The 20,738-nt window shown below is 40.3% G+C and overlaps 1 protein-coding gene across 7 annotated transcripts in view; it reads right to left on the bottom strand.

Moving 5' to 3' along the window:
• The window catches only part of CDK1 (cyclin dependent kinase 1), a 51,413-nt gene extending 45,521 nt beyond the window's left edge, over positions 1-5,892 (bottom strand). For 4 of the 7 annotated variants that reach the window (XM_010820501.4, XM_059882411.1, XM_024986508.2 and 1 more), the window contains exons 1-3: positions 5,668-5,756; positions 3,181-3,242; positions 720-876 (exon numbers count right to left, since the gene is read on the bottom strand). In XM_010820501.4, coding sequence (XP_010818803.1) covers positions 720-876; positions 3,181-3,217 — 194 coding nt within the window. In that variant the 5' untranslated portion in view covers positions 3,218-3,242; positions 5,668-5,756. 7 annotated transcript variants of the gene reach the window in all.
• Between the last annotated feature and the right edge of the window lie 14,846 nt (positions 5,893-20,738).

Genomic DNA, 20,738 nt, shown 5'->3' with positions numbered 1-20,738 from the left:
ACATACATCATAGTTGCTATTAGAAAAAGCAGGCCATAAGAAATTTCTACAGTAACAAATACATGCTATACTGTTTTGGAATAGAAGAGGTGGTACCTTCCCTAGTAGTGAAACCATAGTATTAAACTAGAATTTGAGAAAGGAACCTCAGGGCAGCAACTTAAAATTAAGTGATATTACAGGTGTTAACTTGGTAAATCGCCTGCAGTCCAGAAAAATATTTCTAGGCTGACTGCTTGTTGCTTAGAGCTTGTCTCTCCATTGAGGCAACTTATAGAAATAAACTTTTTAAAGTATTATCTAACCTTACCAGTTGTTCACCATCTCAAGCCCACAAAATGCAATTAAATCCTAGCTTTCACCTGACCTAGCTATCTATCTCAGGTCGCTGATTAAGGAGTCCTTAAAGACCAGAGCTCTCAGAGTTGGAACAGTGACAAAGCTTTGTGAAAAAAGACTTCCTTGTCTCCCTTGACCAGTTTATCCTGATTTTCCAGCTCCCACTACTAACCTCTATCACCAAGCCCCTCTAACTCTATTCCTGCTTTAAAAGCCTATGTTTTTCTATGCCCAGCATTGTCAATGAACAAAAACAGTAGGGTTCTATTCCACTCAGAAAGGTTCAATCAGAAATTAAGCAACTGTAAAACTTTTCACAATGAAATTCACATGTGAAATAGCATGCAGAAAATGATTCAAATTCAGATATTATACCATACCTGACTATATTTGGATGACGAAGCTCTTTTAATAGAGATATTTCCCGAATTGCAGTACTAGGAACCCCTTCCTCTTCACTTTCTAGTCTGATTTTCTTCATGGCTACCACTTGGCCTGTAGTTTTGTGTCTACCCTTATACACAACTCCATAGGTACCTGAAATAAACAAAGTAAGTGTCTATGTGACAACCGCCACAAACTAAAAAAAGTTTTTAGAAGATGACTGAATTCCATAAGGTGTCACATGACAGAAACATCTGCTGCGGCCACAAAGAAAGCATCTCATTCATAATTATACTCTCATCACTTCCAAAAGAAAAGAGGCTAATTACAACCTAACCTATCTGCAGTTTAGAAAATCCATATAGTCATCACAGGTTCCCCATACAATTCAAATTACCAGTAATTTTCCAACACATTTTAGAGAAAAAGGATCATTTGCAAATTGGAATGTATGTCCTGTCAAATATCCTCCCCAAGGTAGGCATAAAATAAATGCAGGAAGCCTCACATCCATTTGGAAGTTGAGAACATGGATTCCGATGTATGGGTTTTAGCTAGTGAGCAATAATTTCAATATAAAGGACCCTGGGGTGGTTGGGTGCACGGAACAGAAAAAGCAGTAAGCGAGACGGACTAGTCAGCTAAAAACAAGTTCACGTGCATGATATGCTGAATCCCCCGGGTAAGTGATTTTTAATCTGGGGTTGGACAATTTAAGGGAGGTCTTGACTCCCTTATTTATAAGAAAATTTTCTTAAATAGCTTTACTATTTTTTTGTATGACATCAGTCATACAAAAGTGATTAGGAGGGACTTATATCTAGGGAAGTCTATTTTACAGTTTTTTAAGAGTTTCTCCAAAACTAGTAGTATTTCAAAAAAGGATAAGAACCACTAACAAATAAATGATCTACTTGTTTGATCAGAATATTAAGGATGGTTTGCTCAGTGACAAACTGATGCTATATAAACTCTCTTTTCTTAAACAGAGAAATTCTATCCAATTGTCTATGTCATGGTGTCATTTTAAAAACGTAAGTTAACATAAAATCCATTGTATATTATTTTGACGAAATTTGGAGTAACTGTGCTTTGGGTAACCAGTTGATCTGGGAATTCCCTGATGGTCCAGTGGTTAGGACTCTGCACTTTGACTGCTAAGTGCCTGGGTTCAATCCCTGATTCAAGGAACTAAAATCCCTTAAGTCGCACTGTTGAGGTCAAAAAAAAAATCAAGGAGAACTGATCTTGTTTGATCTTCACCACCATCCTTCATGGGTGGACCTTCTGTACACTTAAAATCTGTACATTTTTCAGATGTAAATTATACTTGCATTAAACACAGAAGTAGGTAAGCCAGTAGCACCCTCACCCAGCACACTGTTAAGACAAACTCAGGAAGATCAGTAATTTACATAATATAGTCAAATAAGTAGTTAATGGTAAAGTCAAACTTTTTAAAGTATTCTTACCTCTCACTCAAGTGTACAACATTCACCTGGTCCTAAAATTTACTCATAAGAGCCACTGATTAACTTACAGTGAACACTCAATATATACTGAATTGAGTTTTAGACATCACAAGTGCTCTGTCTCTCCTGACTTGCACTTTGAAATGAACTAAGCATTATAAAATTTAAAAATCTTCAATACAGGCAAATTATGGAGACTGAATAGCAACCCACTCCAGTATTCTTGCCTGGAGAATCCCAGGGACAGGGGAGCCTGGTGGGCTGCCGTCTATGGATGGGGTCGCAGAGTTGGACACGACTAAAGCGACTTAGCAGCAGCATGGAGACTGAACAATAAACAGAAAAACTGTTTATCAACAAATGGTTATAGAGTGTCTGCTAAATGCTAACTAAGGTTCCACATCATGCATATAGTTATGTTCTCTATGATCTAAAAAGCCAGAAAGGGGTTCAAATTATAACCTGAGTTCAATGAATTATTTTTGTTAACTCAGAAGAAAATCACAGAACAATTTGGTAATAATTGAAATAAGAGTTGATATATTTTAATCAAAAGACATTAAGAAGACATTAACCACTAAATGAAATACATGACCCTGACTAGAACTTCAGAGTATATGCAGACGTACTTTAAACTAAAGCACATAATTTCACTGCCCTAACACTCTCCTCAACACACCTACAAAATAGCAATAGTGTTTTTTAAAAAATATATAGATATATTGCTTTAAGTGTTTAGTATTAGAAGAATGTAAGATTATTGGAGGGATGCTGGTAGGGAGACATGTAAGAATAATTTCAATTCTCTTGAAAGGTTAACTATTTTTTTTTTGCTTATGCTATTATGTAGAAAACATATATATTAATGCACTAATTAATGTACTGTTAGATACTTTAAAAACTGAATTTGAATATTTACATGTCAAAGATGTCAAATCATTAAATCATTTTTTAAAAATCCTTTTATATTATTAAAACCACTCACCTTCTCCAATTTTCTCTATTTTGGTATAGTCTTCCATAGTTAATCAGTGGGTATGGTAGACCCTAAAATGAGAAGAAAAGCTTATCTGATTACATGCCACTAAGTCAAAGGGTGCTTTTAAGTTATTGATAAGATATTACAAGTAAAGAATTTCCCATCATGCCTAGAGCAGTATTAACTTTCCACAATAGGACTTCCCTCATGGTGCAGTGGATAGGAATCCACCTGCCAACGCAGGAAACACAGGTTCAATCCCTGGTCCAGGAAGATTCCACATGCCGGGGGCAACTAAGCCCAAGAGTCACAAGTACCGAAGCCTGTGCACCCAGCTGGTGCAGAGCAACAAAGAATAGCATCCACTGGCCTCAACTAGAGAAAGTCACTTGTGGCAATGAACATCCAGTGCAGCCAAATACAAATAAACTTTTTAAAAATTTTCCATACGATTAGCTATTCTATTAAAACAATATTTACAAGGGGAAGAACTCAAGACTCTCCCACCTTTCTTAGCTTCTGAAACATTGGAAATATTTGTATATCCTATACCTGGATAACTTTGGTATACTAAGTCACTTCAGTGTCCGACTGTGTGATCCTATGGCCAGGCTCCTCTGCCATAGGATTCTCCAGGACAGAATACTGGAGTGGATGGCCATGCCCTCCTCCAAGGTATCTTCCTGACCCAGGGATGGAAACCACTGTCTGTTATGTTTCCTGCACTGGCAGGCAGGTTCTTTACCACTAGAGCCACCTGGGAACTTCTTTCAAAATTAACCTTCAAATTCAGACATCAACTTATCTATCCGTTCCAAACAAACCCTGATGTTCTTTACATAAGACTTCTAAGGCTCATCAATGTGTGCCAATTATACCCAAATAGTTTAACAATGAATGCTACTTGAATTTGTAGCTTCATGATACTTTTATGAAGTTAATAAACAATTTTTAAAGACATGAAGTAGGGAGCTAAAACGTGGTCACACTGTTCAACCATTAGAAAATATTTAAAGCAGCCTAAGTATATTCATTTCAACTTGCTCAAATGACAGTTTTAATCTTTCTCTTGTCAGGAGTCACGTAACACAAAGATGATAAAAAACTTTCAAGATACCTTTTGTAAAGTGGGAAATACCACTAAGCACTCTAAAAGAAAATGGGCAATTCCATACATAAAGTCTATTTTAATTATACCCCATGCAATGTCAAGAACAAAGAATGTCCATATACTAGAATCACAAAAAAATATGGTTAAAAAAAAAAAAAAAGCCGAAACCACAACCAGATACTCAAGACTTCCTGGTAAGTTTGCCACGGAAACATTAACTTCAGAGGCCCAAACCATCGTTTTATATCACTGATAAAATCATAAAGGTCACTGAACCTTAAGTTAAATTTCTCACATTCTTTTTCAAAATCATTCCAGACATAAGCAGAGATAAACTTTTTTAAATAAACAAAATTGCACTACACTGGCCATCTTAAAAATCAATTTTACAAATGGCAACGGATTAGGATTAACTAATCTTTTCTTCAATAACCAGCTGTAATATGCCCAAATCACAATGAAACTGTGGAGCTTATTTTAAACAAAATCACTGAAAACTAACTCAATTTCAAAGCTGGGTTCAATTACTCTTCCACCTTTTCCTGGTTGCAACTATTTTAAATAAAGGATGTGGCTTCGTAATGCCTTTTGAATGCCTCTGTTCCTAGTGACAGGATGTAAAATATCAATGGCTTCATCCACCCAGACACCTCCAGGTCTTTAAAGAAAGCAAGACCTGCATGTTAAAACTGATTAAAGGATTTAAAAAGACACGTTTCTAACTCTCGGCGTTTCTTAGATTTCCAGTTTTTGCCAATTCCACTGTATGTAACAACCACCAAGCATAAAATAAAATCCAAAAAATCCAAGTTCTCTTGGGGTCTATGCCCAGGATAAGTGTTCTTAAAAGCTCTAGGTAGGCTAGGGTCATGGGAACAGAGAGGCAAGTTGAGAAGGCCCACAAGTTAGTTCTTCCGGTCGGTTTCCTGGGACCACCTGAGATTAGAAGCAGGCGCGAGCACCTTGCTGAGTTGCGGTCTTGCTTTCCACTCCCGGAAGCGAGGCTAGGAGCTGCAGGGCCGAGCCTGGCACTCCACAAGCGCTTGGCACAAATCTGCCTTCCATCAACCCCCGAAAGCCTCCTCAGCCACCCACGACCCCAGATTGCAATTCAGAGGCCACAGCAATGCCAGCCCTGCCTGAACAACCCTGGCCGGGCTGGGGTCCCCCAAGCCTCCCACTGAAGCCGGGGTTGGCGTCGCTTCACGCGCAGGCCCGGGGCCTCCGGTTAAGGCCGGGCTTGGCGGTACGCAGAACCCCACTGCCCGGAACCCAGCCTCCCAATTATCACCTGCTTCATTAATACTCCCCCTCCAAGGTCCGCAAGACGGCCCTTCCGAGTAGACACCCCATAGGCAACACCCTGACCCCACCAACGCTACCCGGCTTTATCCCGCGGCGAATGCTGCGGCGGCTACCAAGTCGGCGACGCTGTCCCTAACTTCCAAGCGCCAGCTTTGGAGCTAAGTGCGAGCAGTTTCAAACTCACCGCGCTAAAGGGTCCTGGATTCACCAATCAGATAGTCCGTAGACTTTTAAAGGAGCCAATCAGAGCCTAGCTGCCCTTAACGCTGGGCTTCCCGGGTGGCTAGAGCGCGAAAGGTGGAGGAAACGGCGGCTGGAGAAAAAGCAGAAGGGCGGGCGCCAACTGAGTCTGGGCGCAAGCGCTTTCCAAGACAGGGTCGTCCCATTGTTTCTAGTCATAAGAAATCTACTGTCCTCTCTGGGTTGGGTTTTTTTCTCTCCCAATTCTGGCACAATAAAAATTGGAGGTATTCAAATAGTTCATCACAAAAGTGGTACTACACGTAATCCAGATCCCATTACTTTTATTTCTGATACTTAAAGCTAATGTATATTTATGCTTTTCCAAAATAATGAATCTCAATCTGGACCAAAGGAGCATGATTCTGCATGTCCCAAGGGGAAGATCCCGCATGCTCAACTTAAGACTCAAGGCAGCCAAAAAACAAAATAAATAAACTTTGTTTTAATAGAAAGAGGTAATAGAAAACTAGGAAAGATGTCCTCAACAGGGTAAAGAAACTTTTCATATATATATATATGAGTATAAGTTAGATACATTTTTGTCACATTTCACACACATATATGGCTGTGCTATGTTTTCACTTCACTTTTTTTAATTTCAATTTTTTAATCTATGTAACATTTTAATTAAAAATTAAAAAACAGAATTTTTCTTTTCTTAAATGTTAAAATATTCTCACAACAGAATTTTAAATGTTCTTGAAAAAACAAAAATTCACACTTCCGTGGGAGAAGAAAAAGATCTAAATTATACTTTAAATAATCCAGTATCCCTAAACTCTTTCATTGCCCTACACCATATCCTAAAGAGATTTCTGCACCTGAACATCATTCTTAAGTCTTTAAGAAAATAAAAAAGTAAAATAGAACTGGACATAGTAAGAGTCTTTCCACTGACTGTATTGAGATATGGAACAAATATTGATTACCATGCCCTCTACAACTGTATTTGATGATCCAGATTAGGATAAGGAATGGAATAAGTTTATCACATGGCGCCCTATATGTGGCACAAACACTCAACCTTGGCAATTTTGTGCTCCTGGGTGACAGAATATTTTGAATTCATAGTAGAAGTAGGAGATTTGGGAAATCTTGGCCTGAACCTAATAATTTTTAAAACTTATTTTTAAAATCTAAAATTCACATTTTAAATGAAAACTGCCTTAAATTGCTTTAAATAAAATGAAAATTGTGTTCTAGAGAAGACTATTTTCTGCTAGTTTAGGGTACTAATTTTAAAGAATAAATATATATAGCTTTCTCTCTGAGAGGCTTAAGCAAAGGATTTAATTTATATCATCTAAAAACAGCTAGTAATTCATTATATACATTTGACATTCAGCATAAAGAAGACCACAAGCTTCCACACTTTCATGCTAGATTTTTATTTAAATTTAACTCAGTTTAGTTCAGTTCAGTCGCTCAGTCGAGTCCGACTCTTTGTGACCCCATGAATCGCAGCACGCCAGGCCTCCCTGTCCATCACCAACTCCCAGAGTTCACTCAGACTCACGTTCATCAAGTCGGTGATGCCATCCAGCCATCTCATCCTCTGTCATCCCCTTCTCCTCCTGCCCCCAATCCCTCCCAACATTAGGGTCTTTTCCAATGAGTCAGCTCTTCGCATGAGGCAGCCAAAATATTGGAGTTTCGGCTTCAACATCAGTCCTTCCAAAGAACACCCAGGACTTATCTCCTTTAGAATGGACTGGTTGGATCTCCTTGCAGTCCAAAGGACTCTCAAGAGTCTTCTCCAACACCACAGTTCAAAACCATCAATTCTTCAGCGCTCAGCTTTCTTCACAATCCAACTTTCACATCCATACATGACCACTGGAAAAACCATAGCCTTGACTAGACAGACCTTTATTGGCAAAGTAATGTCTCTGCTTTTGAATATGCTATCTAGGCTGGTCATAACTTTCCTTCCAAGGAGTAAGCGTCTTTTAATTTCATGGCTGCAGTCACCATCTGCAGTGATTTTGGAGCCCAGAAAAATAAAGTCTGACACTGTTTCCACTGTTTCCCCATCTATTTCCCATGAAGTGATGGGACCAGATGCCATGATCTTAGTTTTCTGAATGTTGAGCAACTCAGTTATCTTTCTCTATTTTTGCAGCTTGTTTTTGTTTGTTTTTAGTTATCTTTTTAAGCTTCAGGTGGGGTGAAGTGAAGTGAAAGTCACTCAGTCATGTTTGACTCTTTGCAACCCCATGGACTATACAGTTCATGGAATTCTCCAGGCCAGAATACTGGAGTGGGTAGCCTTTCCCTTCTCCAGGGAATCTTCCCAACCCAGGGATCAAACCCAGGTCTCCTGCACTGAGGGGGGATCTTTACCAGCTGAGCCACAAGGGTTCAGGGGATATTCTAAATTTAGGCTCTCATCTTGGCAAATACAATTTAGTGTTCATTGGGTCAACTTCTATGCAGTGCCACAAAAATAAGTCAGATATTTTCCTGCTTGAGATGTTGGGAGTGGGAGAACACAACCATTACTTGTAACTTGCTTCTGGCACTTAAAACTGTAAATTATGCTCTAAGGTGACATAAGAACATAGAGGAGGAAATTATTAATTCAAAAAGAGGATGTGACATTTGAAGAAATATTGGATGTGACATTCTCTAGGAACACTGGAGAAGGAATGGTGAAGCAGGCCTTCCAAGCAGAAGTTGTATGAGGAAAGCCCTGAAGTCTGCCCATATAATTCAGGGTGCCTTGATCAGAGGGTAGAGGGCCCCTTAGGTGTTAAGCAGGGAAGGGAATTTGGAGTCAGAATCTAAAAGAGCCCTGAATGCTCTTCTGAGAAGCTGCTCGGAAGAGGTTCAGCTTTGCAACAGTATTTTAGAACTAGGGGACTTTCTTGGTGGTTCAGCGGTTGACTCCTTGTTTCCACTGCAAGAGGCACAGGTTTGATCCCTGGTCAGGGAACTAACATGCCTCAGGGAGGGACCAGAAAAGTAAAAATTTTTAAATGTATATAAAGTGGCATGGGAAAAAAAAACTAAAACAGAGAGGATAAGAAGGCATGTGCTCCCCAAACTTTCATATTCATATTTTGGTGACCTCCATTTAGAAGAGGGGGTGTGCAGAGATCCATTGGCATTGCACAGAAGTTTTGTTTGGCTTTGTTTTGAGATACAAGTGTTGCTATGGACTGAACTGTGTTTCTCCTCACCCCTACCCCTTTCATCTGTGCACTGCCACCCTCTGGTGTTAACACACCTCTAAATATGGTGTTATTTAAAATGGGCCCTTGGGAGAGTAATTACATTTAAATAAGATCATGTGAGTGGAGAGCACGCTGTGGGATGAACATTCTTATAAGGCCTTATAAGACCTCGATCACTCTGTTTCCTCCGCGTGAGGACACAGAACAAATCACCATCTTCAAAGCAGGAAGAGAGTTCTCACCAGATCGCAGCCTGCCAACACTGTGACCCAGCCTCCAGAATGGTGTGGAAATAAATTTCTGTTGTTTATCCCACCCAGTCTGTGGTATTTTGTTATGGAAGCCCAAGCAAACACAAGTATTTTTTCAGATAAAAATGTTTGAGAAACATTTGCTTGTAAATACATAAAATACCTGGAAGGAGATGCAAGAAACTAATAACAACATGCCTGTGTGGAGTTGAAGAATGCCTGGGGCACAGAGATGGGAGGAAGGCTTTGGAGCTTTTGAATTTTGAACCATTTGAGTGTGTTGCTGCTGCTGCTGCTGGTAAGTCGCTTCAGTCATTTTCGACTCTGTGCGACCCCATAGACGGCAGCCCACCAGGCTCCCCCATCCCTGGGATTCTCCAGGCAAGAGTACTGGAGTGGGTTGCCATTTCCTTCTCCAATGCATGAAAGTGAAAAGTGAAAAGTGAAAGTGAAGTAGCTCTGTTGTGTCCCCGACTCTTAGCGACCCCATGGTCTGCAGCCCACCAGGCTCCTCTGCCCACGGGATTTTCCTGGCAAGAGTACTGGAGTGGGTTGCCATTGCCTTCTCCATTTGGGTGTGTTACCTAGCTCAAAAGTGAATAAATGGATAAATGGATGAATGTATGAAGAAATGCATGTATGAGGAAATGAATCTTGCCAAGGCCTCTTTTGCTATGGGATACAATTCAGAGCAGTTTTTAAAACACATATCCAAAAGGAAAAGACTGTTCCTTTTCATTAATTCAGAAAGTAAAATAGTAGATAAAGTAAGACACACAGTTTTGAAACCTTTTTTTTTTTTTTAATTTCTTGGCCATGCTGCACAGCATGTGGGATCTTAATTTCCTGACCAGGAATTGAACCCATGCCCCCTGCATTGGAAGAATGGAGAGTTAACCACCAGATCACCAGGAAGTCCCCCACCACCCTTCCCCCGCCCCCCTTGCCGAGGAAGGTCCCAAGATCTTTTAATCATGACTGAAAACACTGAACTATCATGACTGTTTCTCAGTTAGGCATTTATCTGATAACAAAAGTAATGCGTTTTTTGGAAGTGTTAGATACCACTCATCCTAAACTACCTGTATCTTCAATTTAGCATCTCCTGAGCTGAATTTCAACAGTGTTCACGGACAGGTCACTGGGCAGGTGGGGAAGTGTGACTGACGGGGAATTGAAGCAGGAAAAAAACAGCAGTGTGAACAAACTGTGTTTAAAATATCTTGTTATACATTTTACAAAGACATGACCATGTGAACACCTCTTTCAGAGCCCAGAAGGGGCTGTGCAAAGGCAGAATCCTAACACATAAGTTCCATGAGCTTCATGGAGAATTGAACTCTGAAACTGGCAAGCATTTTCATACATATTTGGAGCCAGGAGAAACTATCAGGCCTGTTGTTTTAGCTGAATATCTGAGATTCTTTTACTAATTTGAATGAATTAGTAATGTCTCTCAAATTTTATCACAATACCATTAATACCTAGTATAAGGCTTTCTCGGAGAAGGCAATGGCATGCCACTCCAGTGCTCTTGCCTGGAAAATCCCACGGATGGAGGAACCTGGTAGGCTGCAGTCCATGGGGTCCCGAAGAGTCAGACACGACTGAACTACTTCACTTTCACTTTTCACTTTCATGCATTGGAGAAGAAAATGGCAACCCACTCCAGTGTTCTTGCCTAGAGAATCCCAGGGACGGGGGAGCCTGATGGGTTGCCATCTATGGGGTCGCACAGAGTCAGACACGACTGAAGCAACTTAGCAGCAGCAGCAGCATAGGGCTTTCTGCCAGAGCTAAAAATTTATAGTGAGAAGTAATTCTTTAAATCATTCTCTTTGAAAAGTCACTTCGATAAACCAGGGCAATGGACTGTAACTATATCTCTAATCAGTAAGTTAAGGGATTAATGTAAAAGTCTCTTTTCTAGTGGTGTTAACGAAATGAGGTTCTATTTTACCTAAATAAACTGTCATCTGGACTGATACAGACCTGCAATTTCATACCATGAAATATTCTGCTTCATGCAAAATGTTTACTATAATTGGCAAGTTTCAAAGAGCAAAGTTAGAGTAACATCCTCTTACTGCTAAGATGTTATGAAACAAAATTTACTGTATCCTTCAAAATGAGATAGGCACTTGAGAGCCTTGTGGCACCCGAGGCTTTCCTCTCCACCATGAACATTAGTTGTTTGGCTCTTGGCTGTGCATCAGTTTATACCAGTGATGTGAGAATGAAATATGACAGCAAACCAAACTCTATCAGCTCCACTCACCAAATATTTGAGTTTCTTCAGTTTATCTTGCATAATTTGGTGGCAACCAAATATCCAAAGATGAATTCGATATCTATTCTCATTGAGCTTGACAGGAGAGGCCCAGATAAGAAACATGCAGCAAGTGATCATGCTTCTTTTGTGCTAATTAATTAAATATTTTCCTTTAGCTGGTACCTTGAGCCAAGTACTGAGGAAATACAAGGTAAAGTGATGTTATTAATATATTCAGTTAAGACAAAGAGGCCGCACTCAATATGCCAGCAAATTTGGAAAACTCAGCAGTGGTCACAGGACTGGAAAAGGTCAGTTTTCATTCCAATCCCAAAGAAAGGCAATGCCAAAGAATGCTCAAACTACTGCACAATTGCACTCATCTCTCACGCTAGCAAAGTAATGCTCAAAATTCTCTAAGCCAGGCCTCAAAAGTATGTGAACTGAGAACTTCCAGATGTTCAAGATGGATTTAGAAAAGGCAGAGAAACAAGAGATCAAATTGTCAACATCCATTAGAACATCAAAAATGCAAGAGAGTTCCGGAAGAACATCTACTTCTGCTATATTGACTATGCCAAAGCCTTTGACTGTGTAGATCACAGCAAAATGTGGAAAATTCTTAAAGAGATGGGAATACCAGACCATCTTACCTGCCTCCTAAGAAATCTGTATGCAGGTCAAGAAGCAGCAGTTAGAACCAGACATGGAACAACAGACTGGTTTCAAATTGGCAAAGGAGTAAGTCAAGGCTGTATATTGTCACCCTACTTATTTAACTTATATGTAGAGTACATTATGCAAAATGCCGGGCTGGATGAAGCACAAGCTGGAATCAAGATTGCTGGGAGAAATATCAATAACCTCAGATATGCAGATGACACCACCCTTATGGCAGAAAGCAAAGAAGAACTAAAGAGCCTCTTGATGAAAGTAAAAGAGGAGAGTGAAAAAGTTGGCTTAAAACTCAACATCCAGAAAACGAAGATCATGGCATCCAGTCCCATCACTTCATGGCAAATAGATGGGGAAACAGTGGAAACAATGACAGACTTTATTTTTTGGGCGGGCGCCAAAATCACTGTAGATGGTGACTGCAGCCATGAAATTAAGATTTTTGCTCCTTTGAAGAAAAGCTATGACCAACCTGGACAGCATAGGTAAAGCAGAGACACTACATTGGCAACAAAGGTCCACCTGGTCACAGCTATGGTTTTTCCACTAGTCATGTATGGGTGTGAAAGTTGGACTGTAAATAAAGCTGAGCACTGAAGAATTGATACTTGTGAACTGTGGTGTTGGAGAAGACTCTTGAGAGCCCCTTGACTGCAAGGAGATCTAACCAGTCCATCCTAAAGGAAATCAGTCCTGAATATTCATTGGAAGGACTGATGCTGAAGCTGAAACTCCAATACTTTGGCCACTTGATGTGAAAAATTGACTCACTGGAAAAGACCCTGATGCTGGGAAAGATTGAAGGCAGAAGGAGAAGTGGACCACAGAGGGCGAGATTGTTGGAATGGCATGACCGACTGGATGGACATGAGTTTGAGTAAGCTCCGGGAGTTGGTGATGGACAGGGAAGCCTGGCATGCTGCAGCCCATGGGATCACAAAGAGTCGGACACGACTGAGGGGACTGAACTGAATTGAAGACAAAGAGAGAAAGATACCTGCTGTCTCAATAACATTTGATAACTTTATGAAGCCTTTATTATGCCCCAAGCACTAACTTAAATAATTGGCAAACAAGCAAGAATCAAATGCAAGCCCCCAAACTTCAAAGTCCAGACGGGGAAACATAAAATGAGAAAGAAGAAAGTAGAGCTTTTCATTCAATAAGACAAGATAAATACCTTTTCCTACCCCAGAAATTGTTTTTTATTTCTTCCCCAACCAATCCCAAACAGCACACTCAAAATGAAAAGGAGGAGGAGGAGACACTGTCCTGACAAAAAGCCCCTCTGGAATGGCTAGCTATACCATCACAGTTAAAGCTCAGGGTCCCAATGTTCATAGCAGCCCTGCTTACAATAGCCAAGACAGGCAAGCAACCTAAAAGTCTTTCAACAGAGGAATGAATAAGGAAGATGTGATACATATATACAAAGGACCATTACTCAGCCATAAAAAAGAATGAAATAATGCCATCTGTGATAACATGGATGGACTTAGAATCATACTAAGTGAAATCAGTCAGATGAAGACAAATATCATACTATATCACTTCTACGTGGAATCTAAAAATGATACAAAGGAATTTATTTACAAAATAGAAATAGACTCACAGACAGAAAACAAACTTATGGTTACCAACAGGGATAGTGGGGAGGTAGTGGTAGGGGAGTTGAGATAAATTCGGAACTGGGGATTAATACATACTTACTCCTATATATAAAATAGGCAAACAATAAGGACTACTCTATAGTCTAGGGAACTGTACTCAATATTTTGTAATAGCCTATAATGGAAAAGAATCTGAAAAAGAAAAAATATGTATGTATGAAAAACTGAATCACTTTGCTATACATTTGAAACTAAAACAACATTGTAAATTAACTATACTTCAATTAAAAAAAAAAAAAAAAAGCTCAAGGCCCAAAGATCACCTGGGCTCAAATCCTTTTAAATCTTGGTTCTTGCCCTTAACTTTGCTGTGGCTTTGGGCAAGTCACTTCAAGTTTCTGCACCTCATTTACTCAAATGCCAATAGTATTAGCAACCAACTGTGTTGCTTTGAACATGACATGAGGTAATCCATTAAATGTTTACTTAGCCCAATGCCTCACCCCTGGTAAACACTTCACATGCAGGATTTTTCCTGATTGTATTGATCACAAAAATAGTTCTGGTGGTAGGTACTGAAACAGAGACTTGGGTGAATTGCTAAGGTCACAGAAGAGAAGCAAAAATAATCGCGGGAGGCAGGTCAGTCTTCATTAAATGACCTGACCCTTGCATTGGGTTGGGAAGGAAAGCCAATGTCAGTTTAAATGGGAATTGAAGGAGAGACACCTGAGGAGAACAACCAGGCAAAGAGAATAGCATACATAACAGGTGGCATAGTGTCAGAGATGTATCTGGCTTGCATGAGATTGATGAAGGGAGCTTGATCACGCTGGATGAAAGTGCGCTTGAGGGACGTCCCTGGGTGGTCCAGAGGGTAAGACTCCACACTCCCAATGTAGGCGGCCCAGAGTCAATCCTTGGTCAGGGAACTAGATCCCACATGCCGCAACTAAGACCCAGTGAAGTCAAATAAATTAAAATTTTTTCTAAAGTAAGTAGTGACATTTGAATGAAGAAGGCACTGGTGACCCACTCCAGTACCCTTGCCTGGAAAATTCCATGGGCAGAGGAGCCTGGTAGGCTGCAGTCCATGGGGTCGCAAAGAGTCAGACACGACTGAGCAACTTCACTTTCACTTTTCACCTTCACGCATTGGAGAAGGAAATGGCAACCCACTCCAGTGTTCTTGCCTAGAGAATCCCAGGGACGGGGGAGCCTGGTGGGCTGCTGTCTATGGGGTCGCACAGAGTCGGACACGACTGAAGCGACTTGGCAGTAGCAGCAGCAGCAGTGACATTTGAAAGATGTCTTAAAATGTGAGCATAAATCTGGCAAATAGAGTTGGAAGAAGGAAGTTGGTGGAGTGGAGATGACTACTAGAGTCATCTCCAAGGTAAGCAGAAAGGGAAAGCATAGGCCAGAAGTGGAGAACATCAAGCAGTGGGATTTGGCTGGAAGGTGGGGTGAGACAGGAGGTAAGGGGGTAGAAGAGAAGAAAGGAAAGCTGGATTCTTATCGTGAAGAGTTTCGGAGGTCACGGTGGGGAAGGTTACCAGCAGCACTTCAGAAAGCCCAAAAGGAAGGACTGAAGGTTTTCTCTCTCTGTTGAGCAGGGGAGTGATAGTATCACATTTCTCCTTTAAACAGATTAGTCTGGCAGTGCTCCCCAGAAAGGATTAGTGTGGGAAGAGAGAGGAACAAGAAAGAAAGTGAAAGTGAAGTTGCTCGGTTGTGTCCGACTCTTTGTGATCTCATGGACTACAGCCTACCAGATTCCTCCATCCATGGGATTTTCCAGGCAAGAATACTGGAGTGGGGTGCCATTGCCTTCTCCAGGAGATATTCCCAACCCAGGGACTGAACCCAGATCTCCCACATTGTAGGCAGACATTTTACCTTCTGAGCCACCAGGAAGAGGAACAAGAATGCCAGTTAAAAGATAACTCCCTCCAGGCATTTCTCATATCCAAGGCTGGGACCAACTCTATAAGACAGAAATTTATAAATCTCTACACACACACACACACTCACACGTGCACGCATGCTCTACACGCACACATACAAGCGTGCACGTGTGTGTTTGTGAGTGTGTGTGTGTGTTAAGTGTGTGTGGAGTATGTGTGTGTGTTAAGTGTGTGTGGAGGCAATGCTGTAAGGCTATTATGACTACAGTTCCACTAGAGGGTAGTAGAGACAAATTGGTAAAGTAGATGAAGCTGTTATCATCTCTACTGGTTACAAGCCAAGTATTTTTCTTCTTGTCTATATTTTGGAATGGTTGTAAGCTTGATTCAGTTATTCCATGGCTAAGAAAAATATGACAAGTACATTTGGTAGATTGTAGCTTTAGACAAACCTAGACAGCGTATTAAAAAACAGAGACATTACTTTGCCCACAAAGGTCTGTCTGGTCAAAGCTATGGTTTTTCCAGTAGTCATGTATGAATGTGTGAGTTGGACTATAAAGAAGGTTGAGTGCTGAAGAACTGATGCTTTTGAACTGTGGTGTTGGAGAAGACTCTTGAGAGTTTCTTGGACTGTAAGGAGATCCAACCAGTCAATTCTAAAGGCAATCAGTTCTGAATATTCTTTGAAAGGACTGATGCTGAAGCTGAAACTCCAATACTTTGGCCAACTGATGTGAAGAATTGACTCATTGGAAAAGACCGTGATGCTGGGAAAGATTGAAGACAGGAAGAGAAGGGGACGACAGAGGATGAGATGGTTCGATGCTTCACTGATGGTCCACTGATTCAGTGGACATGAGTTTGAGCAAGCTCCGGGAGATAGTGAAGGACAGGGAAGTCTGGTGTGCTGCAATTCATGGGGTCACAAAGAGTCAGACATGACTGAGTGACTGAACAACAACATCTTTAGACAACTGAGTAAACTCAAGCTACCCATTTTTAAAAGGTGATCGAGCTGAGTTTGCAAGCCCAGAAAACTAGTCAGTATTTAGCTTCTTCACAATAACCAATTTCTAATTATGGCCTTGAATGGAAAGTCTTTTTTTAAAAAAATTGAACCTAGAATATTACATCCAAGTCTATTGATTATTGTAAAGGAAGAAGGAGTAAAAGAAGATGAAGAAGAAGAAAGAGGAAGAGGAGAGAAGAAGAAAAGAAAAATTAGTAAAAGTTAATTTTGGTGTGTTCTCTTGGTTAAATAATTTAATTGGGAAAAAGTATATTTTTGGTATACTCATTATAGATAATATCCTAAAATATATGTTGCTGTGTTGTATTGCTGAATTTTATACACATACACACACCCCTTTGGAAAGTAATATAGCACTGAAGAGCTAAAATAACCAGGCTGCTTTTTTTGTTTCTGGACTCTTAGTATTTCCTCCAACGTTATTTTATCATAAGGAAAAAATTTTATATGAATAAAAATCATATATTTGGAAAAGCAGATTGCAACATTTTCTATAATAACAAAAAAAATTAGAAAAACAATTTAGAGCCAATCTAGAAGTCCAATAGGGAAACAGTTTAATCAGTAAATTATGACATTTTCCTTAATCAAATATCACAGACTCAGACACATATACTACGATAGCAAGTTTATAAAAGCATGAATTTATCCTAGAAAGAAATAGACACAGAATTGTTCTCTTAGTGTGATGGAAAGTGTGGTCACTTAAAAGCATTTCCATCCAACTAGCTTGATGTTGTTTTTACAATGCTGCTGCTACTGTTTAGTCATGTCTGTCTCTTCAGCAACCCCATGGACTACAACCCACCAGGTTCTGCAGTCCATGGAATTCTCCAGGCAAGAGTACTGGAGTGGGTTGCCATGCCCTTCTCAAGGGGATCTTCCCAACCCAAGGATGGAACCCATGTCTCCTGCTTGGCAAGTAGATTCTTTACCACTGAGCCACCTGGAAAAATGACCACACACTAAAAGGGAATGTACTGCTACTAAAAATTACTTGCAGTTTCAAGCTGCTGCCATTTAGCTAACACTTTCCAAGGCTTCACAGTGCAAAGATCACTATACATGAAAATTCATATCAGAACAACTCTCTTCAATGACCTTGTTTTTTTACTAAGAAAAAAAGAAAGGAAGGAAAGGAAGAAACCAAACTGGGACACCTCGAATGATTATGTCTACAATCAGTACATCTCTGGAGTAAAGTGTAGTATTTGAAAAGATTTATAAATACCTTCCTCAGCAGTTTAAGGAAAGGAATGCAAAGAAATCAGCAGAGCAAAGAGAAATTTCAAATGAAATATGGCATCAGTACTGTGGTTACTGAATATCAAAAATGCATGTCCTAGTGTAGGAGTAGACACTTTGTAAACTTGCTCGGTCATGAAAATGTCTGAGTTGACCATCCTCTTTCACTGTTAAAAATATAATAAAACTCCAAAACCAAAAATAAGCTTGCTTTCCATTCAATGCCTTCTGAGCATGTGCAAAGGCAATAATCAAAGAATTTATAAGACAATAAAGTGTTAAAGCTGATGGAGCCTTAGAGATCACCTAATGAGAAATGAAGAGTGTTAAGGAACTAAAGTTTTTACATTTCTCCTATCTTCAGAGCTCCTAGGACTTATTTGTATTATTTAAGTTCCAGACAATAAACAGTGTAACTTTGTCAGTAAGCAGGAAATACATGCTGCTGCTGCTGCTAAGTCGCTTCAGTCGTGTTGGACTCCGTGCGATCCCAGAGACAGCAGCCCACCAGGCTCCCCCGTCCCTGGGATTCTCCAGGAAAGAACACTGGAGTGGGTTGCCATTTCCTTCTCCAATGCATGAAAATGAAAAGTGAAAGTGAAGTCGCTCAGTCCTGTCCGACTCTTAGCAACCCCATGGACTGCAGCCCACCAGGCTCCTCCATCCATGGGATTTGCCAGGCAAGAGTACTGGAGTGGGGTGCCATTGCCTTCTCCAAGGAAATACATAAACATGTATTAATACATGTATATGTATGTGCACTGTGTGTGCTAAGTCGCTTTAGTCATGTCCAACTCTTTGTGACCCCAGGGGCTGTAGCCCTCCAGGCTCCTCTGTCCATGGGATTCCCCAGGCAAGCAGGAATACTGGGATGGATGGCATGCCCTCCTCCAGGGGTTCTTCCTGACCCAGGAATTGAAACTGTGTCTCTTACATCTCCTGCATTGGCAGGTAAATTCTTTAACCACTAGCACCACCTGGAAAGCCCATGTGTGTATGGAAAGAGATAAGGCAGTTTAAAAGTTTCAGTATGAAAATATTAGCTACCTTCTTTACAACATTTAGACTTATGCCATGAACTGTGCTAAGACCTTTACATAGTCTTTCTTCAAAAATGCAATAGTTCTATTGGTACAGACTCAGCTTCAGAGGAGGAAAGCAAGATCTGGAGTGGGTACATAATTTGCCCACTGTCAGATAGTTGATAGGAGGTAGAAGGGAGCCTTGAACCCAGGGTTTTCTGACTCCAAAGCTCAGCTTCTCTACTACCATGCAATCTTCCATGTTCGTGTGAGAAAAAGAAGTATGACACTCTAAGGTGATAAATTATTGGAAATGTTATTGACACTGATTCTGGTAAATAGGAATTCTGTTTAGCCCTCATATTGCATACCACAAGGATAGTTTCATTTTCATTGGTGTCTCCTTAAAGAACAGTAGAAGTATTCCGTTTTCTTTAAATAAGAATGTGATTAAACAAGGTTGAATCATTGGGTAATAATAGAGTATTTAAAATGGTTGTTCATTATTCTTGGACCACCACAGTGATTAGTTTCAGATGAAAGGGATAAAAAAATTCAGAGCTCATTCTCAAACAGCCGTAGGTCTGGGTTTTCTCTCCTTACTAGAATTTTCCACTCAAGATAGCTGGTTATTCCTTAGAAATGCATTCCAGTATACAGTAGGTGCAGACAAATATTTTTGACTCCACTTATATGAGATATTTCAAATAGTCAAATAGATAGAGCCAGAAAGTGTTAACACATGGGTAGATGCCAGAGGCTGGGGGTGGGGTGAGGAGGAAGGGGAATGGGGACTTAGTGTTTAATGGGGACGGAGTTTCAGTTTAGGAAAACTTGGAAGATGGACGATGGTGAGTTGCACAGCCATGTGACACTTAGTGCCACTGAAATGTACAGTTAAATATGGTTAAAATAGTGTGTTTTATATTATGTAATTTTTACCTCAATAAAAAGTTTTTAGAAAGATATCTGGTAATTTTCAGTGTTTTTCTGGGCGTAGTAATCCACAAGGAAGTGGATTAATGGTTCATGACACATTTCTATCATTGGTGCCTCTTTAGCCATCTTTATTCATATAATTATTAATTTATAGCAATAATGTAATAAGCACTCATAAGCCAGTATCAAAACTGGGATCTTAACAATAGCTTACACATATGTGATCCTCTGTGTACCATCCTATTCCAACCTTGAGTGACTTCTATCCTGAATCATTTCTTGTATTTTTGTGTAGTTTCATCTGTACAATCTTAAAGAGTATGCATGTATGTTTCCCCTCAACTTTTTATTAAAAAATTTAAAATTTGCTTTATCCTAGGGCTTTATCTCTGCAGGTGTTGCAGAGATAAAGAATCTGCCTGCCAGTGGGGGTGACATGGATTCGATCCCTGGGGTAGGGAAAATCACCTAGAGGAGGAAATGGCAACCCTCTCCAATATTCTTGCCTGGAAAATTCCATGGACAGAGCCTGGCAGGCTACACTCCATGGGTTCACAAAACAGTTAGACATGGCTGAGTGATCGAGCACTTGTATCTTTTCTCTCTCCTTCTCTTCCTCCTTAGACTGTGTAACTGAGCCCAGAAAACGTCAGCAGATAGTGAGGATGTGCTGGTCAAGAGTTGTCTGTCTGGGAATTCCCTGGCAATCAATCCAGTGGTTAAGACTCCAAGCTTCCCCTATAGGGAGGAAGTATGGGTTGGATCCTGGGTCGGG

The sequence above is a fragment of the Bos taurus genome, chromosome 28 (genome assembly GCF_002263795.3).
Source record: "Bos taurus isolate L1 Dominette 01449 registration number 42190680 breed Hereford chromosome 28, ARS-UCD2.0, whole genome shotgun sequence".
Lineage (NCBI taxonomy): Eukaryota > Metazoa > Chordata > Mammalia > Artiodactyla > Bovidae > Bos > Bos taurus.
This window is presented reverse-complemented; position numbering and strand designations above follow the sequence as displayed.